At 45.5% G+C, this 24,162-nt stretch overlaps 1 protein-coding gene and 1 pseudogene across 9 annotated transcripts in view; one reads left to right on the top strand and one right to left on the bottom strand.

Moving 5' to 3' along the window:
• ADRA1A (adrenoceptor alpha 1A) overlaps positions 1-24,162 on the top strand; it is a 116,093-nt gene that overhangs the window by 23,248 nt on the left and 68,683 nt on the right. The window contains exons 2-3 of one of the 9 annotated variants that reach the window (XR_008425110.1): positions 17,473-17,952; positions 18,583-18,680. The exons of 6 other annotated variants lie outside the window; for them this stretch is intronic. Coding sequence is in view for 2 of the 3 variants with exons in the window: in XM_053910943.1 (XP_053766918.1) it covers positions 18,583-18,794 (212 nt within the window). In the remaining variant the exon portion in view is untranslated. 2 more of the 9 variants (XM_053910943.1, XM_071219237.1) reach the window with 2 other exon arrangements.
• On the bottom strand, positions 16,244-16,385 carry LOC112305287 (U2 spliceosomal RNA; annotated as a pseudogene).

Here is a 24,162-nt window from a genome sequence, read left to right as displayed (position 1 = left end):
GGAGGCTCATTTGTCCAGTGCCTCCCAGCCAGTAACAGAAGGTTCACCATGAACTTTCCTCTTTGGTGTTTTAACTTCCTCGATAGAACCATGTTGATCGAATGGCAAACAAGCATTAGTCCTGCCGCCACCTCCAGGAGAGAACAGAAAATCCTACACTCTACACGCTGACCTGTCATGATTGGCTCATATAATTTCCTAGATGAAGGGGAGACAGGCATGAGAGAAATTCAAGCTGGAAAGAAGCCAAGACAAATAGAGGCATGAGCAGAGAATCAGAGGAGCAGGGAGTTACTTATTAACAGTCGGAGTCCAATGTTCACGAGGGGTCTCAGATGTGTCCAATTCTTATCCTGAAAATGCTGATTAGTCAAGAAGTGTTTATGAACGCTCAGCATCTACTATGTGCTCGGGCCTAAGTTAAGTCTTTTGGAGAATGCTCAAAAAGACCTACTGTCTTTAAATCTAATTGGGGAGGAAAGGATAACCCCCATGAAACAGCAGTTATCAGGATAAGATAACATCCTTATAAATGTTCTAGGAATTCTAGAGGTGAGATATGTCAGGCAGGGCTGAAATAGCCATGTAAACCTCTTGAAAGGCAGGATTTGAAAAGCCAGTCTCCAAGGCAGGGGTGAGCATGGCCCATTCGTGAGCTCATTGAGCTAATACCCAGGAGAGGGTGGCTGAGTGAGTGTGTGGGTGAGAGCAGGCATGCAGGAGGGCCACGGGAACACACAGATCAGGGTTGGTGGGACAGCAGTCTGGGGGAGAGGGGTCTTTTAGTAAGAGAACATGGGGGAAAGGGAGAAGGGTTTTCAAGAACAACTATAAAGGACATGTGACAAAACCAAGTGGGGGTGGAATCAGGGGAGGGAGGCAGGGGGGATGTGGAGGGAGGTGGAATCAGGGGATTGCTGGGTTTGGGGGGAAGTGGTGGGGGGTAAATGCAGACAACTGTACTTGAACAACAATAAAATAATTTTTTTAACCACATTCAGTGTTTTTATTTAACCCAAAGGAAAATTATTAATGTAAACAATTCATACACTAAGAGTCAGCCTAGTCTTGATGAAAATAACCAACCTGGGAGACAGACAGACCATATTTTACTCTAAGGCCAGCCACTTCTGGGCCTATATGTGATAAGTTGTTTTTAGTTCTCTCACACATATATGGTGCTTAACTATTGAATGGTAGATTTTTTTTTCTTTTTAAATATATTTATTGATTATGCTATTACAGTTGTCCCATTTCCACCCCTTCACTCCACTCCATCCTGCCCACCCCCTCCCTCCCACATTCCCCCCCTATAGTTCATGTCCATGGGTCATACTTATAAGTTCTTTGGCTTCTACATTTCCTACACTATTCTTACCCTCCCCCTGTCTATTTTCTACCTATCATCTATGCTACTTATTCTCTGTACCTTTACCCCCCTCTCCCCCTCCCACTCCCCTATTGACAACCCTCATGTGATCTCCATCTCTATGGTTCTGTTCCTGTTCTAGTTGTTTGCCCAGTTTGCTCTCATTTTTGTTTTAGGTGTGGTCGTTAATAACTGTGAGTTTGCTGTCATTTTTACTGTTCCTATTTTTGATCTTCTTTTTCTTAGGTAAGTCCCTTTAACATTTCATATAATAAGGGCTTGGTGATGATGAACTTCTTTAACTTGACCTTATCTGAGAAGCACTTTATCTTCCCTTCCATTCTAAGTGATAGCTTTGCTGGATACAGTAATCTTGGATGTAGGTCCTTGCATTTAAACTTGGGTAATGTAATTATGATGTGCCTTGGTGTGTTCCTCCTTGGGTCCAGCTTCTTTGGGACTCTCTGAGCTTCCTGGACTTCCCAGAAGTCTATTTCCTTTGCCAGATTAGGGAAGTTCTCCTTCATTATTTCTTCAAATAAGTTTTCCATTTTTTGTTCTTCCTCTTCTCCTTCTGGCACCCCTATAATTCGGATGTTGGAACGTTTCAAGGTGTCCTGGAGGTTCCTAAGCCTCTCCTCATTTTTCCAAGTTCTTATTTCTTCATTCTTTTCTGGTTGGATGTTTCTTTCTTCCTTCTGGTCCACACCATTGATTTGAGTCCCAGTTTCCTTCTCATCACTATTGGTTCCCTGTACATTTTCCTTTGTTTCTCTTAGCATAGGCTTCATTTTTTCATCTGTTTCTCGAATAGATTCAACCAATTCTGTGAGCATCTTGATAACCAGTGTTTTGAACTGTGTATCCGATAGGTTGGCTATCTCTTCCTCGCTTACTTGTATTTTTTCTGGAGCTTTGAAGTGTTCTGTCATTTGGGCCATTTTTTTTTTTTGTCTTGGTGCGTCTGTTACTTTAAGGGGCGGAGCCTTAGGTGTTCACCGGGGCGGGAAAACGCTGGTTGCTGCGCTATGACACTGTACGTGGGGGAGGGACCGAGAGGGAGCAATGGCGCCCGTCCCACTCTCCCCTGGCTTTCAATCTTTCGCTCTGCTACCCACAATCAAACTGGGCCTCTCTGGTGCTGGTTCCCGAGTGGGTGGGCCTGTGCACACTCCAGGCCCCTGTGGGTCTCTCCAACGACCTCTCCCATGAGGCTGGGAGTCTCTCCTGCTGCCGCCCCAACCCCCACGCTGTTTTCAATCAGAGGTTTGAGGCTTTATTTCCCCACGCTGGAGCCCTGGGTTACGCAGTCTGCTTCGCTCCCCGCCATTCGCCTGGTTTATCTATGCACGAATGTGGTGCCGCGGGGTGCCACCTGCCGCTCTGCCTGCCCTGTTCTCTGCCACTCTGAGTCCGGCCCTCTGGGTTTATCTGTGCGAATGTGGGGCCGCAGGGTCTGCTAGTGCTCGGACTGCCTGCTCTGTTCATCCCACACTCTGCCAGTCTCGGTCCCACCATGGCCAGGCGGGTCTTCTCCACCCCGGTGCCCGTCTCTGCCCCTCCTACCGGTCTGGATGAATGTTTATTTTCTATTTCCTTGGTGTCGGTCCCCCTCGCCGTTCGATTTTCTGTCAGCTCTGGTTGTGCGAGGAGGCGCAGTGTGTCTACCTATACCGCCATCTTGGTTCTCCTAAAATAATTTTTAAAAAAGAAAACTTAATGAATATCCCCTATTAAAAAAAAAAGAGAGCGAGAACATGGGGAGCTGCCATGAGCTGGGAGGCTGATAAGCGACCTGATGGGGCAGTGTTAGGATGAGGTCAGATCCGCCATGGTGGCAGGGTACGTAGGAGTGAGACACTCAGGCTGAGTGTTAGGTTTGAGAGAGGACCATGAGATCCAGAGTGTGCGGAGAGCCAAGCCAGTCCAGGCAGAGCCGGGGACCCTCAGAAGCCGCTTCCAGGGAACAGCATAGGAGAAACAAAGTGGAGCATTTGAGCTCTGAGTGTTGGGTCCAGGGCTGTGGAGCCACAGACAGAGATGAGGAAGGGGACATGTGAGGCCATTCCTTACCATATTCAGCCTGAAATCATGATGCGCCTATCAGTGAAACTATCGAGAGCTGTGCTATTCAGGACTGAGCCTCTAGCCACATGTGGGAAATTAAATTCTAATTAAAATCCACTGAAATTTGGTATAGTCACAACTTCAGTTCCTCGTTCAGGCTAACCACATTGCAAGTGTGCAGGAGCTCCTGGTTGCTGTACTGGATGGGGCAGGTGGAAAACAAGGTCCATGGTCTCAAAAGGTTCTGCAGCACAGGATTGGTCTAGAGATCTGCAGGAAATGCTAGTGTTGGGGTGAAGAGGGAGCCATTGAGGTGAGGATTGGGAAGCTAGTGTCACTAAGTCAGTGGGTCATTTCTCAAGGTGGAGGGCCTGGGATGCAGCTTGAGGACATGCACGAAGTTGGGAGAAACAGGCAGAAGAAGAACAAACAAAAATTGCCTGGGGTTTGGAAAAGTGGGAGACTGAGCTAGCATAAAATCCTGGCAACAAAAAGAGGAGAAACTGTCAGTGAGGAGGGACTGGTGCCAGTGTCAAATGCTTCAGGGAGGTCAAGGACAAAAAGAACCAGGAAGAACTCCAGGTTGGGTAATCTGAGGCCACTTGCAACCTGGCAAACTCACAAAAGCATGAGAGAGATATGTAGTTACAAAGGATAGCCCCCGCTGAGACTGGGGTGGGAGTTCTGGGCCTAGGAATGGTTCAGTGGGGGGATGGAGGGTGGGGGATTGGGGGGTGGGAGGGAGAGTACAGTGGGCAGTGTTCTTGCTAAGGAGGTTAGTGGTCGCGGAATAGAGGTGGGGAGCACAGCCAGTTTCTGGGAGAAGAAGGAATAGCAATGAAGCATAACTATCACCATCAAGAACTTCATGGTCAATTATTATTATTTTTTCCCAAGAAAAGGAAGATGTATTTTTTTAAAAAAGAAGAAGAGGAAGAAGAAGAAGAAGAAGATTAGAAGAGGGTGCTGTGAAAGCCTTACCAGTTGGGACGGAATGAGAAAGGGGGCATGAGGAGGGGCTTACTTTGCTGGGGGAGGGGGCAGGGGGGTAGGTAGGGGGGCTGTGCCAGCTGGAGGCATTGGCCTCCGGGTCTGGAACAGCAGCCCAAAGCCAGAGGCCGTCCAGCTTGGTTTGCTCACTCTGTGCTCTTGTCCCCCATTTCCCACCCATGAGATTCTTCCTTTGGACCGATTTAATTTTGGTTTGTTTTTCTAATGCATTAGACCTTAACATCTGTGCAGTGTTACTACCTACCTTTCTAGATTTCCCCAAAACTGTTGCAGATATACATGTGCACTGACTATGTGTCCACCTCAGTGTCATCTGTTTTAGATTGTAAGGACAAGGACAGTCTTTAACAGGGCTCATAATACCACTATGAACAGATGGGCAATTAATTCAATACTATTCACTGGTGGAGGTCTGTAATTACACTTGTATTTGAAAAGCTGCTTTTAAAAATAGATGTACACAGTTGAATACGTGGGGGTACCTGTGTGTGTGTGTGGCCAATTCCACTGGGGATGGAAGATAATCCATCCTCCTTGGCATTAGGGTAAAGAGTTTTTTGAGATTGATTAATTTTGGATTTTAATTTATGGTGGGCTGATACTAAAAGCTTTCCAGGCACAATTTTGTTAGTCCTTGCAGGTATTCAGAGTGATACGTGTTCTGATTCTCATTTCAGAGGCGAGGGGATGGTGGCAGAGGCTGCTTTAGGAACTTGCCCGGGGTCATGCAGCAAGTATTAGGGGCAGAGTGGGATTGGAACCTGGTTCTCCCTGGTGTCCAATCTCATGCTCTTCACATCCTCTGTGTTCTCAGCAGCGTGCTGAAGGGACCTGTCTATTCCTGCTGTCACAACTGGGTTGGCCACAGTGGCGATCCTGCCCACATAAGGATGTGTTTGCTCTCCAAAACCATAAATCTCTCTCATTACTGAGAGGTGGAAAATGGTTCAGGAGCAGTAACACAAATAACACCTCCTGGTGTCAACCCAGCCTCGACGGGGGACAAAAATGCTTAGCAACTCTTTCAAAGTATCCAAGACAAAACTTGACCTTTAAGCAGTTTCTCCATTTAGAGTTAAATTTGTCTTGAACAAATATGGTTTGAATAAATCAAGACCTCCTGTTTTAGCTACTTAACTGGGAAGGTAATATTTCCAATTCGATTTAAAATTTTTCTCTTGCCAAATTCCACAGGACAAGAAAAAAAAAAAGGAATGCTAAAGTTCAGAATAAAAAGAAACTTCCCAGGAAGTGCATTGGTGCAAACCGTAGATATATGTGGGCATAATAAATATCACTTCTTACTTTCCAAACCAAAGTCTGGGGTTTCCATGGTAACTGCTTTTACCCCAGCTGGTTTGCATCATGATTTTTGTATAGAAGCCAGTGGAGCAGGACTTAACTATGTCACAAAGTTCAGGTGTCACTATCAAATGGATCTCCTGAGACACATACCAGAAAGAAAAATATTGCATGCAACACACCCTCCCACCCAAACTCTACCTTCCCTGACCTTTGCACTTTGCTACTGTGCTGACCAAGTGCTTAGGACATCAGGGTGGGCCGTCCTCTCAAAGTCAAACTGTCATCTGCCTCCAACTATGACTTCTCCCTCTGTCGAACTGTGTGCACTGGGAGGGAATGGGCATTGTGGCTTTTGATTTACTAACGTTGCATCCATCAGAGTGTTCTTGGGCAACAGTGTTTCATAAGCATCAGAATGTAGATTTGACAGTCCAGACCAAAGGCAAACTGGAGCAATTCCTTGGACTCACCCAGGCTTCCAGATGGAAGTCATTTCCTGAGGTCCCTGCAAAGCTCAGTACAAAGGTGTCTCATATGGAGAACACACGGCATGAAGGCACAAGAGAAGCTGTGCCGAGGGCCAGGGACTTCCGTTCCTCTTCTCACCCTTGACCTTGGCAGAGTGAGCCCAACCCTGAGAACTTCTCCCCAACCCAGGACTGTCATAGGAACATATGCCTCTCCTCTCCCCCACACCCTTCTCGCCACCTGCACCCCAAGCCCTGCTCCTGTTTCCTAGGCATAGTGGAGGAACTAAGGAAGAAACATGTCTCCTTGCACCAAACCATTTCCAGTTCTTAAAATAAATCCCAGCTTTCCTCTTCTGGGAAGCCACCCCAGAGTGGACTAGGATCCCAAAATATCTTTTGTTTACTTTGTGCAGAAACATATTCAGAGCCTCCTGAGTGACATTCACGAGCTGATCCCAACTCAAGCCAACACTTACCTGAGTCCAGTAAAGGGCCATGATAATTATACAGGCATGGTCAAAAGAGGTTGCCTTCCCATTTGGGGGACAAGCTGTCAAAAAAGTCTTCATAAAAGAAATGGCTTGACTGGCATGATCCATAACCTTCTAATATAATTAGCATAGGCTTGAAATACCTCTGCATGCAAGTCTGTCTTTTATCTGCTTTGATTACAAAAATTTTGAGTGTGAAAACCTGGTCTTTGTTTTCTGAGTTGAAGATCTGACGTAGAAGAGAGTAGCGAACATAAGGAGGGGCAGCGCAGTCTTGACTCAGCCTTCCAGAAATAAGAGGACAGATGGGAGGCTTCGCAGGCAGTTTCTGTGTGAGCAGAGGCCCTGGACAGACAGGGCATGGACAGCTCCGCATGCCACCTCCAGGTGGAGAAGTGGATTGACAGCTGAACCCAAAAGCTGAGGAACGGGGGAATTCGCATCCAGTCCTTTCATTTTCTACCATTTCTTTGCTACAAATGGTGTCTACATGTTAAGCATGATTTCAAACTTCTGAATTACCCTGATCAGAAACTTCACAATTGCTTACTGTGTGACTGTGGGAAACTTCTTTTCCTCTGTGCCTCAATTTCTCATTAGCTGAATGATGGGGTTGGCTTAGGTGATCGACTCTTAAGCTCTAAATTGTATTCTACAGGCTTAACCTGAATCAGTCTAAATTGGCTTTGAATGTCAGGGACCGACTGCAGTAGTAAGTACTAAATAAACATTTGTTGGATTAAATTAAAGAGATTCCAAGTCCACGTGTACATGTGAGATGACAAGACTGGCTGTGAAGAGCCCTGGCCAGCTGTGCCGTGTTTGTGTGACCAGCAGAACCAGGGGTCGGGGTTCCCACCTCTCAGTGAGGCTGGGAAGGTGACTTGGATCCTCAGGCTGACCTAACATGGCTTCTTTAGATGTGGATTCAGGCAAAGACCAGCCTGGGCCTCCTGGTATTAAATATTTAAATGCAAAAGAGAAAAAAATTAAATTATCCAAAATTGATAAATGTGGTCTTATGAACCAAAGAAAGTTTCCACATTTCTTTTGGTGCCAGAAAATAAAGCATGGTGTGAAATATCTGCGTGATTGAGCACCTGTCTCGGTCTGTACTCAGTTACTGGCTTCACCGCACACAGCCTGGGAAGCAGAAGTCTTGTGACAGCCAACGGGAGCAGCTCAAGCCTAAAAACCAAAAGTCTGAATTGTCCTAATTCTAGGATGTGGTGCTTCCATAACTTAGAGATTCTTCTATTTCCCCATTCCCTGAGTTGCCTTGAAAGAGAGTAAAGGAATACGTTAGGATAGGAATTAAAGCGGGCAAAGATGGTATCACTCTGAGCCCTAGACACATCTTCTCCATGCATGTTGTTAGTTCATCGGAGTGGGCCCCAGAATAGCCATGGCAAGTTTCAGAAAGCAAACCACTTTCCCCTGTCATGGAAGACATCTCCACTGTGCATGTCAGTCAGCCCTCAGGCTGCCACACTGGTCAGGGCCATGAAGGATAGTCAACTGCCCAAGGGCTAGTGTAGACTTTAATGTGACTCTTATACTATTTCTTTTCATTGTTTTTTCATGTAGATCCACACCTCACCTGAAACTACTTTAATTCTAAACAATCTATGTGGAGCAAAAATAAATCCAAATTCTTTTTCTGTGGGGCTGCAAAGATGCAGACAGATGCCTGGTAGAGGGAGGTGAAAACCCCATCTGCCTTCTTTCTATTCACAAAGGCAAGTATTTTCTAGCCCTTAAGTGCTAAGCCAGGTTACATCCATCTCTGTTTAACAATCACAGGTCTGGTAAGAAGAGGGAAGTCAGGACCCATTGCCCAATTAGGGAGGGGAAGGGCTGGGCTTCAAACCCAGACCTTCTGACTCTGGAAGCAGGCCTTTCCCCTGCACCATGCTACTTTCTTGGGCTGGTCATATGCTTCTCGATAGCTCCCTGGCACTGTGTTCACCTGCAGGAAGCCTGACGTGACCTGAGCACCTATCATCACTACCGCCCACCCCAAATGCCCCTGCTGGCCCCTGCTGGCCCCTCCTGCAGAAGACTGAGAAAAGCACTCCCTTGTGAACAGTGAGCAGAGATTTCCTGAAATTTCTGCGATCTCTCTGTAGTTTAAATTGCAAACTTGGCGTATGAGAGGCTACTTGTCTGCTCTTACATAACATGCCTGCTGTTTTGGACCATGGCAACGACGTGAGCAATGCCGTGTTGGTTAGGGCCGTGGAGCCTAAGTAACTTGCTCACTAATCTAGTAACAGTGCTACAGTTTTATATTTGTGCTGTTTTTGAGAACTGTGGATTTTTTTTTATTTTTATTCAGTTACAATTGTCTGCATTTTCTCCCCATCCCTCCACCCCACCCCAGCCAATCCCACCTCCCTCCCCCACCTCTATCCTCCCCCTTGATTTTGTCCTTGTGTCCTTTATAGTAGCTCCTGTAGACCCCTCTCCCTGAACTGTGGATTATTTGAAATTCTTCTCCTAACACAGTGATGCAGTGTAACAGTGTCATTAGCCCAAGGGCTCTGGGTGATTTGAGGGCTTTCTTTCTCTTCAAGAATATGAGTCAAGAAAGGCAGAAAGGCACTTGTGTGCTTAAGATGCTTTGTTTCCTGGGGCCATGAGGTTTCCCACTGAGTAGATCAGTATCCAGCTCCTTGCTCCTTTAAGGAGTGGGCTCCTGAACAAGACACTTCAGGTGACTTCCAGCTCTGTCACCCACCCCTTTGGGCACATCACTGGACATCTCCATGGGGATTTGCATTTCTTGCCAGACAAATGGGGCTTGTTTAAGAGCTGCCCCAGTTACTCAGAAAATTATTGGAGAATCATGTGAGGGGAAAGATTTGAGTGCTATAAAAAGTTAACTGTTATAAAAATGTAAGATTGTCTTGTTACGTAGATGACAGGGTGTGAAGAATTGCCTGCTAAAGTGGGAGCCAGTCTGCCAGCCATGTGGTTAGAACAGCACGGCCAGTGGACAGGTGCCCAACGCTGGCTGCTTGTCACTGGGCTGTGACAAGAGTGAGTGTCAGAGATGTTTATGGCCGTGTGACAGGTTAATTTTATGTCTGTTGAACATAATAATAAAAATTGGGCCTTATACTTTTCTTGGTATTTTTATTTTATTTTTAGTCATTTATCTTTCTTACATTTAAAAAAGTACTTGTACACAACAGACTGGGAAAAAACCAGTCCTTCACACAGATGACGTGAGAAGCTGTGGTATGGGAGATCAAAAGTCCAAGAGACAGCTGGGAAATTTAAAGTCTAGGTTTTACCTACCCAGAGAAAGGCCGACCAGGAGTGGGAAACGTGAGTCCCTTCCAACTGGGTCACTCCACTCCCTGATGTTTGGTGACATGTAGACGCAGAGAGCACACTCTGATGTCTGACCTTGGAGACTGACGCAGGACATCAAAAGGAATACAAGCCCAAAGCAGAGCGCTACAGCACTTTCCTAGGACAGTACTGAGGACCACAGGGCTCATGGCTCTTTTCCTGGGCTGATGGGGCCTGAGTGGAGGGAGCTATAAGATAAAATACCATCCACAAGAGGCCATGGTCATCTGGGGAAGGAGAGAATGCTAATTTCCATGTCTGGGCACATCAGAGGGGTCTGAATGATCAGCAGACAGCCTGATTTCTATTTTGGTATTGACATCTATAAGTCAATGTTTTAATATATATTTTAATATCAAATAGGGCACACACCCCCATTCATTTAGGCTGTTCTTCCTTAGGTATTACTCCAGATGAAATTTAGAGTTGTCTAGTTCTAAAAAACTTGGTTGGACTTTTATTAACTTATATATTAAACGGAATAAAATTGTTACCCTCACAATATAAAAATTCCCCATCCATGAATGAAATGAATCAGTTAATTTTTGTAAGTTTCTCCTTGTTCATTCTATACATTTCTTGTCAAATGTATCTATCCCTGGATATTTTACATTTTTATTGTCAATGTGAATGGAATCTTGTCCCCCATTACTTTCTGATCATTGCTGGTATATAAGAAAGCTATGGATTTGAATATATTTAATCTTTAACTAGCCACCTTTCTGCTCTCTTACTACAGTTCTAATTTGGGGGGGGGGCGGTTATCCAGGTACAAAAATTCTTCATCTACATTTACTAAGTCTGGTCCTCCTTTCAATGCATATAACTCACCTTTTTCTTGGCTAATTGCATTAGCTATTATTTTCAGAAAACTGTTAAGTAAATGAAGATATCCTGTTAGAACATGACAAGCTGCTGGATCTTCCACATCAACAGAAACACAGAACTTGAAGCTCTGTGCCCCTCCCCCTTCCCCTCCCCCTCCCCTGCTGGGAGCAGCAGCCCAGGGCCTATGCCGGGTCTTTGTCCTAATCGGGACAGCAGTCCAGAGCACTCCCTACTCCACTGGGACTGACCAAGGCCAGCCTGCTTCACAACACACAGGTATGATTCTGAAGGCACCGCCCACAAACCTCCTGCAGGTAAACCTCTCCCTGGAGTCAACACTCCCAGAGTCTATAGCTCAGTCCACTTCCTGGACCAACACAATCTGTTACAATCTGCTACCAATTTTAGTGGCATCTTTTTGCTTTTTTTTTTTTCTTGCCAGCTCCTCCTTGTCCCTTGTCCTATATACAAACACAGCCCCACTGACCTCTCCCAAGAAAACACATGTTCGCAACCTGTTCTCTATTTACCCGCATCTTCCTCTATTCAATGAGTCCTCTACAAAAGCCCCCTGTAGTCCAGGGCACTCATAGCTTTCTCTGTCAATGGGAACTCACTAGATTTCCGGGCTCTTCTCCAAATAAATGGAGCACATTGGTTACAGAGGTGCTTATGAGCGCAGGTGCTTTTGTGGGATAAGACCCCTCAGGGGGCTTGCTGGTTTAAAGGTGTTGTATGCTTTCAATTTTAACAGATGTTGCCCAATGGCCTTTTTAAGACTCTGTCCCCCCATGTCGCCAGCAATGAGGAGAGTTCCCTGCTCCTCACATTCCCACCTGAAGATGAAAGTGCTGATCCCTGATCAGGTCTCTGTTCAGGTCTCAGTTACTTCTCACCGCAGACCCACATTGTCCCTTCTCTGTTGAAAAGCAGGAGAGTTTGCTGAGGGGAAGACAAGGCTGATGGGCTTGAGAAAGCCCCTTGGCCTCCAGGTAGCTCCTTCCTCCAAATGCATGAGAAATGTGGAGACCAGCAGGGCCTCTTCTCCCTGTCCAGCCCGCAGCCTAAGGCGCACAGCTGCAGGGGGTGGGAACCAAAGCCTCGAGGGTCCCAGGTCATGAGGAGCTCTGTGGGGCAAGGATGGCAGGGCAGAAGCCACATGTAGTGTGTTCCCCCAGTATCCACAGGTCTTTAGCTAGTTCCCTGCAGGTGGAATTATGCTCTTGTCCCTGAAAACAAACAAGAAGAGAGCCAGCATGTCACTGATGTCCCAGGCTGGAAAAGGAGAAGATTGGGGTGGCTTCTTAAAATGAGGAAAATCTGTCTAGGATACTTGGGCATTCAGATACATCCCCTCCAATGTCCAACAAGACATTGCGTGTGAACTGGCAACCCTGTGACCGCTGCACCCTTTCCAAACTGGCCAGGACCAGTGATGGGGATAGTGGGGAGCTGGCTGCAGGAGATGCATCTGTCCTGCCTGGCTGGATACTGGGCACAAAATGGCGCAGACGGGCTGTCCCTGCCTCGGCATCTCCACATCTCCTCACCCCTTCATGGTGTGAAATTAAGCTGACCCTAGATGCTGTTACTGTGGCACAGAATCATTATCCCTAATAAGCATTTCAAAACTCAATCTATTTTTACCAATTGTTTTAAATCTTTCTTATTAGTGTTGTTAGGCATGCTATGATTTTAATCTTCTTAGCGTCCATGTGAGAGTTTGACAAGTCAGCAGGGGATCTTGCCTTAGCTGCCAAGGACCCATGCTCTGTAGCCTCCCCACCCACCCCAGGTCCCAGGCTGCCTCCGAAACATTAGAAGAGAACTCAGCCAAAGTCATGAAGTTACACTCTATCAGTGAAAACAGTATCTTGGGCTTTCATTGAGTCATTTAATCTTGTGAAAATAAGAAAAGAAAGAGGGAAGAAAGTGTGTGAGAGAGAGAGAGAACCCACCTGACTGCATGGGGAGGCTGTTGCAGCGACCCAGGTCAAGTCAGCAATGAGAGGCTGCAGAGTCATATTTCAATATTCTCGAGACACTGACCCAAAGCCCAGAGGGAGCAGTTGGCACTGTGGTAGAACCTGGACCACTCTTTTTCTAGCATCATCTCAGAGTAGGAAAATAATTGGGGTTTTGGCAACTGAGACAACTGTTGGCAGAAGAGCTTATTTCTCACTTAATTCCCTAAGTAAATCTTCATCTCTGCAGACTCTTGCCATAGCTACACTGAGGAGGATTCGGCCATGCCATCCCTCTGCCAAAACATGTCAGTTTCACCTTCTGTTAACTCTCCCCCTCATGTGTTAAAGGAACACTGTCTGGCGCAGAGCTCCATCCCTTCATGGCTACTTCCCGATAATCTGGACGCCTGTCATCCTCACCGTCCAGAACAGGGGCCACCTGGTGACCAAGGTTGGGGGCCTGGAGATGGTGGAAGAAGGCAAGGCTCAGGTTGACAGGAATAAGACTATAAGGAGCATCACAATTTCATAGTCAAATGACTCCAGGATCCTACCCTTTCTTTGAAAGCAGGGCATCCATAGCCACCTCCAAGGCTCAAGGGCAGGTGCAGAAGGAACAAACCATGAAGCATCTCTTGCTAATAGTAGCCTTGGGGGTCCAGTCAGCCTTCCGTCCTCACAGGAGACCAACAGGTGCTGCCTAAGAGTATCCCATGGTGTCAGGAGAACAGCCCCGGGGGGAGGGGGTGTTAAAGTGGTGGTTTTCAAACTTTGGTGACCATAAGAATGGCCTAAAATCTTATTAAATATATCAAATTCCCAACCCTGCCCCCAGAAATTCTGCCTTGTGTGGGCTGGGGTGAGTCCTTTAGTTCTGACACAGAGTATTGAATTGAGGCTATTAGAACATCACACATGTTGACATTCTCTTCAAGTATCTGGCGTTCCTTCTCCCTGCAGTACCCCAACCCAGCCCTCCCTCCACACCCTTGGTGTGTAGGAGGTGGAGCCACAATATCCCGAAGGAGTCAGCCTCTGCTCAGCTTGCCTGAGCCTTAAAGGGTCAGGGTGTTCACTATTTCCTCTGAAGACACCAGAGTATGAGGTGGGGGGCAAAAACAGAATTATCTTCTGGAGGACAGGCCCCTTGTAATACAGGCTTCCCACACTAAGGGAGTGTTCTAGAAACCCAACTGTATCAGTGTACCAGCTGGCATTGTTGTGAGAGGCTGATTTCAGCCTCAGTGAATTGTTTTTGAAGACTCTTTCAACATATTTGCCCATTTCATGATGGGTAATTTATGAGCACACCTGCCAACATGGCAGTCAGTTTTCAGAAGTTTTTGGCCAAAAATGGAATGACCCCCATGTGTTCACCCATTCTCATCCTGAGATCGCAAACATTTATTTTGTTTCCCCTGATGAAAAAAGTCCTCAAAGGGAAATGTTTTGCCAATGTGGAAGAGGTAAAACAAAAAACGTCAGAAGCAGTAAATTTTAGCATCAAAATCGACAAGTTCAAAAGCTGTTTTGAGCAGTGGAACAAACGTCTCAATAGGTGTATTGCATCAAATGGAAAGTACTTTGAAGGTGACTGAAATTTAAACATGTAAGAATACAGAAACAGTCTGGGTCCAGCCTTCTTTAACTGCAATCAGACCCTAAGCAGTCTACGGACTACTAATTGTTGCTCCAGGCTCTTTCAGGTCTGCATGTCTGTTCTCAGCACTCTGCTAAGCTAGAAAAGGAGGAACCTCTCCAAAATTCCCACAGGACAGGAAAAGGAGGGGACATCTCAACATGGAAAAACTCTACAGTGAAAATGAAGGAATGCCTGAGATCCAAGGAAATATGGAAAACGAACAGCCTCAGAATGCGGGAAAGCCAGAAGTAGCACATACTCTGGAAAACAAGGAAACATTAGAAAATGAGGGAAAAATAGAAAACAAGGAAAATACAGAAGATGAGGAAATACTAGAGGATAAGGAAAAACCAGAGAAGGAGGAAAAGCCAAAAGAAGAGGGAAATCCAGTGACAGAGGGAAAGTCAGTGGGTTCAAGGAGGGCGTGACTCCCAGTGGCCTTTCTCTGACACGTGACTCAGCATTTTATCATAGTGCCTATTGTCTATTTGCTGTTGTTGTTGTTTTCTTTCTCCACTTATTGAATCATCCATCTTTTCCTTGTCATTTCTTTTATGTGTGTAAATTATAACATAATTTTAAGTGTTAAAGAAAATTTCATTAGAATTATATTTGTTGAAAATATGAGGTAAATTGGAATTTTTGTGATATTGTTCTATCTTTCAGGGACATGCACCTCTCTTCATTTTCTCATTTTCAGAATGTTCTTCAGGAACTGCCTGATTTTTCTGTTGTCCTTTGCCAGGGCAGCTCTGTTTTATGAATACTACTAGTAGCCATGAGAATCTGCCTCGTTTTGTGGTCATTTTCTTGTCAGACCTATATTTCCTCCTCTTATCATATGATCTTGAATACAGCAGGGCTCTCCAGACTCTGGCTTTGGTAGTGCTGAGGCAAGCAGGCAGGCTGCTGGTGGCTCTGCAGGTCAGGTGGGTGGTGGTTCAGTCCCCAGCTCAGGTGACAGCCAGAGACACCACCATACCTGGCTCTGCTGTACTGAGTGTGATTCTTTTGCAAAATTATGTCATGCCAGACACCGTAAGCTTCACATTCACTGCCTCATGCATATGGCCCCGAAAGGGAGTTACTGCTATTATTCAAGTTTAAAAGAAGAAACAGAAATGGAGGACTCCCAAGTTTATGTGATGTCGCCATCAGAGCTGGTGTGTGGCAAAGGCAGGCCTGGGACCAGATCCTGAGCTCCTACTTGGGCTGTCCTGTGCCCATGGTTATGACGTGGTTACAAAATGGTAGTGGTTGCTAGGCGACGGGCATGACTTCAGTTTCTGGTGTTTGGGTCAAGTGACTATTGGGCTAACTACCACAAAGACTTCCAGAACTGAATTCACAGCCTACAGCTTTAGTTAGTGGAGAAGAGTCCTATGTAGTCAGTCTAAAACCAGAAGACTTCATCACAGTGTGGCAATGCCAGCGTCACACATGTGGGAGGAAGGAAGGCATGAAGATGGGAAGGAAGGAAGGAAGGGAGGGAGGGAGGGAGGAAGGAAGGAAGGAAGGAAGGAAGGAAGGAAGGAAGGAAGGAAGGAAGGGAAGAAGGAAAAGGAGAGAAGGAAAGTCCTCAGCATCTCAGCCGCCCCCCCAATCCTTAAATCCTCCCTTCTGCTGGCTGACAAGAAGCACATTTATGTTAAGGTGCCACTAGCTGATGAAGGGCCCAGGCTTACCCCTTCCAGGCGCACAGTGTTTGCACTTGAACAACAATAGGGATGGGGAAGGGAGCGAGCATTCTTGAGCTTATTGCATCATGGCTGCAAGGAGCCATGAAAACTGTAGTCATGGCATCATCTTGTGCCAGATATTTGAACTGATATACAGATACTACACTTGATCTTAGCCAAAAGGCCAAGAAGTGATTGTGCCAGTTATTTGAAAACCCAAGTATTCTATTGTCATATTAAATCATAATGATAACAAAGTTAACATTTATTTAGTGCTTACCACATGCCAGATGCTGTATTAAGCATGCATCATCTCATTCATCCTCACAGCAATACCATGTGGAGGATTCAGATTTTGCCCTCCAAGTTACTGACGAGGAGAATGAGGTTGAGTACGTTAAGGAAATTGCCCAATTGTGCACAGCTGTGCAATCGATACTTCTAGAGTCCTAACCTCAGCCAAGCACTGTGCATGGTGCTACAGAGCACCAAAAGGCTCAGGACCCTGCTGTCTATCTGGTGGGGCTAGTGGGAGCATAGCAAGTGGACAAAGCAGGCAGTGTGAGCTGGTGCCAAGGCCAAGGGCAGGTCAGCACTGCAGAGGTCCAGACATGAGCCCAGACCAGAGGAGCCCACTTGCTAGAGACCATGATACGTTTCAGGGCTCATGGCCGTGTGTTAATTTCTTTAAAACCAGAATTTAAAAATAAACTTCTAGTTCAAAAAATATATTGATACACAATATAGTCATCTTTACACCAACAGAATCATAAATGTAGTTTTTGATATTTTTGTATGGAAGAAGGGGCCCATGAAGGCAAAAGCAGCTGGAGCTGCGCTGTCCTGGTGGCTCTGTTGGCCTGAGCAGCCGATACATGAAAAGGTTGCAGGTTTGATCCCCAGTCAGGGCACACACAGGAGGCAACCAACTGATGTTTCTCTCTCACATTGATGTTTCTGTCTCTCTCCGCCCCCAATCCCCTCTATTCCTCTCTAAAATCAATAAACATATCCTCTTTTGAGGATTAAAAAAAAATTTTTTTAAGTAGCTAGAGCCATGAAAATCTTAAGGTGGACCTGCCTCTGCCTCCTAAATGTGGGTCTCTCCCCAGCCTTAGGTGGTTGCAAAGGTGCAGGGAGAAGGAGCCTGGTCCCTGGCTATGGTGGCTGTAGGAAAGCCAACCGGAAACTTCCAGCAGCAACTGGAAACAGATTCAGAAGATCATCCCATGAGAGGATCACCTCGCTCAATTACTCCAGCATGCCTCATTTTCTTTTCTTAGGAAACACAGTCTGAAGTTACACACTCTTATGGTTACACAGCCTGAGGAAGCTCCCAGAAGGCACTTGAACTTGAGCTGAGCTTGACAGCTGAAGTACTGGCACAGCTGAAATAACTGCTGTGTTTGTTATCTCCATGATGAGAACAAGGCCGGCTTGTAGGTGGGTTGGCCATCTCCTTAGGAAGAGGAGGTAGAGACAGAATGTATGTCTGATATGGCCAGTGGCCAACTCAGTACCTGGAACATTGGAGGAATTCAGGAGGTGTTCTGTATTGAACTAGACCATTCTGCACCATGGAAAACTATCTGTGTGGCTTCCTGAGTGTGTGCCCTCCTGCAGACACCAGTGTGGGGGACTCAGAAGTGTGGTCTCTGTCTGAGCAAGCAACCAGCTCTGGGCCTCGCCTTGAACAGGACATCTGTGGGGGGTACAGAGAGATGGGAGACTTGGTCCCCTCCCTTAAGGACCATGAAATCAGGGTGAGTGAGCATCTAAATGACATGACAATACAACTTGCATATAATTATGAACTAAACTTTGTTTTTTTTAAAAGAAGTAATGGGAGTTGTGCAAAGGCTGATGTAGTTAAGGGAGACCTTTTGAGAAGGTGGCACTTGACCTTGGATTTGGGGAATAAGTAGGATTTAAGTAGGAGGGATTAGGGAGTTTTGACAAGAGTGGCTGACAGCTTACAGGTGGGGTGAGCTCGGTGTTGGGGGATAAGAGATCTTCGCATGACCAGTGCAAAGGGCTCGCTGTCACTGTGCAGGTAAGGAAGTGAGGAAGTAGGAAGTGAAGAAAATCAGTCTTCCTCTTTGCCTTCCACCTTTTGTAAAACAACTAACTTCTCTCACTCATTGTTAAGTGGAAGTATGGTTAAAGGCAGGAAGGAGAAGAGAGAAGGAAGGAAAAGAAAATACAGTTGGAAAGTGGAAAACAGGCAAGGGGCTGAGAGTGATAATTCACACTAGCCCTTGGCAAGGAGATCTCATGAAACCCTCCAGAAGAAGGGTCTCTTCTCCACCCCCTCAGTACGGAAGTGGGGACTGAGGCCCTAGAAGGTCTAACAAGTTCAAGGTGAGACATTGGCGCCTCTGGTTTCTCTGCAGCATGCAGGCGTCACTGTTCTATCCAATGCTTGAGTTCAGAAAAATCAAATGCCGACAGAATGGAGCTGGCACATCATCAGGCTGCTACTTCAGCTGCACGCTCTAAATCTGCAGCCAGCTCAAGAACGCTACCCACACAACTGAAATCCAGTGTCCAGGTGGAAATGGAAGCCACCCTCTCCATGAAAGATGCAGAAGAAAGCTACTCCTAGATCACAGAGCCTTGTTTTTTCCCCAGAAATAAAGATGGTCTCATTTAACATGATTTCTACCTGTTCTCTGCAATTAGTGTTTAAGTGACTGTCTCTGGGTATTAGTCACACCAAGGAAATGAAATGATGCAATGGTAATTGGCCATGTGGGCTTCAGCACTTCCCTGGGGATTTCACTTGGCTCTGAGAGCATTTTTTTTACATAGACCCTGTCTTCACTCTTTATTTAGCTAATTGCAGGGCTCACGGGAATGAGCTGGCTTTGGGGTAGAGTGAGGTGAGGGAGAAGGGGCAGCATGTTATACCAGGAAGATCACTTGATTGAAACAGAGTATCTTGGTTCTAGTCTGAACTAACACATTTTCCTTTCTATTGTGTTTTTATCTTGGACAGCTGTGTTGCATACAGTATCTCACTTAATCATCACTATAACCTCGTGGTGTTGGTATCATGACCCCTTTTACAGAGATGAGAACACCAAAGCTCAGAGAGGCTGCCCTTATCAACATTCCCCTGGAAAGCAGCAGAGCTGGGATTAGAACTCTAATTGGCCTTAATTCCCAGTCCCAGCTGACCGCTATTAGTAACCACTTACTGAACAGTCCTGTTACCTGTAACAAGTCACTTCACCTCTCCGTGCCCACTTTCTTTAATAGTTGGTGGTTCTGTGGAGATGCTGGCTCTTCTAAGTGCTTTATTTCTATACAAATTAAACATCCTTTCTACTTTTCTCTCCTTTTTTTAAAAAAATTTGCTCCCTATCTCTTTTGTTCTGTTTTTCTTCTCTTTCCCACACATCCAAAACAGGGCTGGTGCTAACAGGTGAGCGGTTGAGCAAGGAGAGGCCATGGGAGGAGGGAGCCACAGGTCTGCTCAGTAGGTGCTCTGTCGTCCAGCCCTGAGCAACACCTTCCTCTAAATTAGCTCCAAGCCAGGTTATGGGGCAAAAGACCCAAGGGCTTGGAGTTTGAGGGTTTTATTTCCAGTTCTGCCACCATGTTCCTGGGAGGCTTTAACCAAATCATGGTCTTATTGCACTTCTGATTCAGTCATAAATAATGAAATGATGGTCTGGCTGAGGGTCTTGGGCCACTGAGTTCGGATCCTCCATATTACACAGGAAGAGGGAGAGCTGGGTTTACTGGTGTCACATAGATAGTTGGTGGCACAAATATGCTGAGAGCCCTGGCCGCCTGAGAGCACCCCGTAGGTCCCTTGTCCTCTTTTCAGGAAGAAAGGTTCTTTTGTTTCATGGGGTGGGGGGTGTGAGCTGTCAGCAAACCTCATCTTCTGTTGGATAATGTTTTGATGGGAATCAAAGGCAGTTCTCAATGGGGACAGTTTTTCACATCAGAGGACATACTCATTGGCGACCTATCGCCATGAGTTCTGCAAGGTGATGTACTGTGAGGAAGCAGACAAAAGTCACTACCCAGGCCCAGGCTCAGCCCAGAACAGCACGGCCAGGGATGGTGACACTCAGCAGGTGACAGTGTGGAAGGCGGACACTACACCAGGTGGCCAGAGAGGAGCACACATTAAAGAGAGGCCGGGCACACCTTCTGCTTCCTGTTGCCATTCTCCCTCGATCGTTCCATTCTTGTGGTATTTACTGTACTATTCGTGCCCATAACAAAAAACGTCAGTTCTCTTTTGAAAGGGGAAAAAGACATTTTCTTGGTCTGTGCCCAGATCTTTGAGTTATTGCATTGAATACAATAATACTTTAGGTTATATACTACAGGATCTTTAAAGCAGTTTTCCATAGTTTCACTTACTCTGTTTAGGATTATTGTTATCCTTGTTTATAACAATGTAAGTCTGCATTGTCTAATATAATAGCCACAAGCCACATGTGACTATTTAAATTTAAATGACTTACAATTGAGTAAATTAAAATCAGCTCTTTCTCAGTCATACTAGCAATATTTCAAGTTATCAATAGCCACAGGCTAAGCACTTGTATGTGTAATCTTGTTAGCCCTCAAAACAATGTGTAAGTACAGATTCAGATAAATAATGTTAAATCAGAGATATTTGCTTACTTGCCAAGATTATATGAGGGGGGACCACCCCCAAAAAACCCTGGAATTATCTTCTGGAGAGCAGGCCCCTTGTAGTACAGGCTTCCCCCACTAGGTGAGTGTTCTAGGAACCCATCTGTATCAGTGTATCAGCTGGCATTGTTGTGAGAGGCTACATTCGGCTTCAGTGAGTTGTTTGGGGTTTTTTTTTGAAGAGTCTTTCAATACATTTGCCCATTTCATGCTGGGTGATTTACGCATGTGCCTGACAACACCACACTGAATGTTCGGCAGTTTCTGACCAAAACAATGGCATGATGCCAGTGCCCCATCCTCCCTGTTCACCTGATGTCATGTAAAGCAACTTTTTTTTGTTTCCCCTATTGAAAAAAGTCCTCAAAGGGAAATGTTTTGCTGATGTGGAAGAGGTGAAACAAAAAAAGGCAGAAGCACTAAAAGTCATCAAGATTGATGTGTTCAAAAACTGTTTAGAACAGTGGAAAAAAGTTTCAATAGGTGTGTTGCCTCAAATGGAGAGTTCTTTCAAGGTGACTGAACTTAAACATGTAAGAATAAATACACAACTTTTTGAAATATATTTATTGATTATGCTATTACAGTTGTCCCATTTCCCGCTCCCCTCACTCCACTCCATCCTGCCCACCCCCTCCCTCCCACATTCCCCCCCCTATAGTTCATGTCCATGGGTCATACTTACAAGTTCTTTGGCTTCTACATTTCCTATACTATTCTTACCCTCCCCCTGTCTATTTTCCACCTGTCATCTCCCCTACTTATTCTCTGTACCTTTCCCCCCTCTCTCACCCTCCCACTCCCCTATTGATAACCCTCCATGTGATCTCCATTTCTGTGGTTCTGTTCCTCTTCTAGTTGTTTGCCTAGTTTGCTCTTGTTTTTGTTTTAGGTGTGGTTGTTAATAACTGTGAGTTTGCTGTCATTTTTACTGTTCCTATTTTTTATCTTCTTTTTCTTAGGTAAGTCCCTTTAACATTTCATATAATAAGGGATTGGTGATGATGAACTTCTTTAACTTGACCTTATCTGAGAAGCATTTTATCTGCCCTTCCATTATAAATGATAGCTTTGCTGGATACAGTAATCTTGGATGTAGGTCCTTGCCTTTCATGACTTGGAATACTTCTTGCCAGCCCCTTCTTGCCTGTAAGGTCTCTTTTGAGAAATCAGCTGACAGTCTTATGGGAAGTCCTTTGGAGGTAACTGTCTCCTTTTCTCTTGCTGCTTCTAAGATTCTGACCTTCTGTATCATCTTGGCTAATGTACTTATGATGTGCCTTGGTGTGTTCCTCCTTGGGTCCCGCTTCTTTGGGACTCTCTGAGCTTCCTGGACTTCCTGGAAATCTACTTCCTTTGCCAGATTAGGGAAGTTCTCCTGTATTATTTGTTCAAATAAGTTTTCAATTTTTTGCTCTTCCTCTTCTCCTTCTGGCACCCCTCTAATTCGGATGTTGGAACGTTTCAAGATGTCTTGAGGTTCCTAAGCCTCTCCTCATTTTTCCAAATTCTTGTTTCTTCATTCTTTTCTGGTGGGATGTTTCTTTCTTCCTTCTGGTCCACACTGTTGATTTGAGTCCCAGTTTCCTTCCCATCACTATTGGTTCCCTGTACATTTTCCTTTGTTTCTCTTAGCATAGGCTTCATTTTTTCATCTGGTTTTCGAACAAATTCAACCAATTCTGTGAGCGTCTTGATAACCAGTGTTTTGAACTGTGCATCCGATAGGTTGGCTATCTCTTCCTCGCTTACTTGTATTTTTTCTGGAGCTTTGAAATGTTCTGTCATTTGGGCCTTTTTTTTTTTTTTTTTTTTTTTTTTGGTCTTGGCCTGTCTGTTACTTAAAGGGGCGGAACCTTAGGTGTTCCCCTGGGCATGGTAACGCTGGTGGCTGGGCTGTGAAGCTGTATGTGTGGGAGGGGCTGAGAGGGAGCAATGGCTCTTGCTCCACTTTCCACCGGATTTCAATCACTCCCTCTGCTACCCACAATCAAATTGGGCCCCTCTGGTGCTGGTTCCTGAGTGGGTGGGCTTGTGCACGCCCTAGGCCCCTGTGGCTCTCTCTAATAACCTCTCCTGTGAGGCTGGGAGTCTCTCCTGCTGCCACCCCAACCCCCACGGGAGTTTTCAATCAGAGGTTTGAGGCTTTATTTCCCCACGCTAGAGCCCTAGGTTGCAAGGTCTGCTTCACTCCCCACTGTTTGTCCAGTTTATCTGTGCGTGAATGTGGGGCCGCAGGGTGCTACCCACTGCTCTGCCTGCCCTGTTCTCTGTTCTCCACCACTCTGAGTCTGGCCCTCTCGGTTTATCTGCACAATATGTGGGACCACAGGGTCTGCCAGTGGTCAGACTACCTGTGCCGTTCCTCCCACACTCCGCCAGTCTTGGTCCCGCCACTGCTACGCGAGACCTCTCCACCTGGCTGCCAGTCTCCACCCCTCCTACCAGTCTGGATGAATGTTTATTTTTTATTTCCTTGGTGTCGGACTTCCTTGCCGTTCGATTTTCTGTCAGTTCTGGTTGTGCGAGGAGGCGCAGTGTGTCTACCTACGCCGCCATCTTGGTTCTCTCAATACACAACTTTTTATAAATAAATTCTGGGTTTGGGGGGGTAGTATAATGGTGGATATTGGCTGGTTTAACTCCAACATCTCCTCTCTAAATCAACATACTATATAAACATATTGTACTGATGAAGAAATAGCAACAACAACAGTGCTTACATAAGTGACTTTTACTTCCCGGAATATGGAGTAGATATAATTTTACCTATTCACTCCAGTAATTATCACTAAGAATTCTGGACATTATATATAAAATAAACAGAAGATTCTTAAAGATGAAGAGAAGTCAGACCAACTCCATTGTCAGACCCAAGGGACAACCCAGAGATAAGTTTCCTGAGTTTTCTTTTTTGCCTCATATGTCACAAACTTGGCAGAGTGAATTAAAAAAAAAATGTGACCTCACTACATGTTATATATAAGAAACATCAATATAATGACATACATTAGTTGAAATCAAAGTAATGGAAAAAGACTGACCATACAGACATTAACCAAAATAAAGCAAGAGTGACTGTATTAATATCAGATAAAGTAGATTTCAGAGCATGGAAATCACTCTGACCAAAAGGTCCGTCCACCAAGAAGATGTACCAGTTCTAAGTGTGTATGTATTAAACAACATAGCTACAATATATGTGAAGTAAAAACTGATAGGTCTGAAAGGAGAAATGGACAAATCCACAGTCATACTTGGAGATTTCAACACCCCTCTCTCAACAATTGGTAGAACAGCCAGTCAGAAAA

The sequence above is a fragment of the Desmodus rotundus genome, chromosome 9, assembly GCF_022682495.2.
Source record: "Desmodus rotundus isolate HL8 chromosome 9, HLdesRot8A.1, whole genome shotgun sequence".
NCBI classification, from domain to species: domain Eukaryota; kingdom Metazoa; phylum Chordata; class Mammalia; order Chiroptera; family Phyllostomidae; genus Desmodus; species Desmodus rotundus.
The sequence above is the reverse complement of the archived record's forward strand: the minus strand, read 5'-3'. Positions and strand labels throughout refer to the sequence as shown.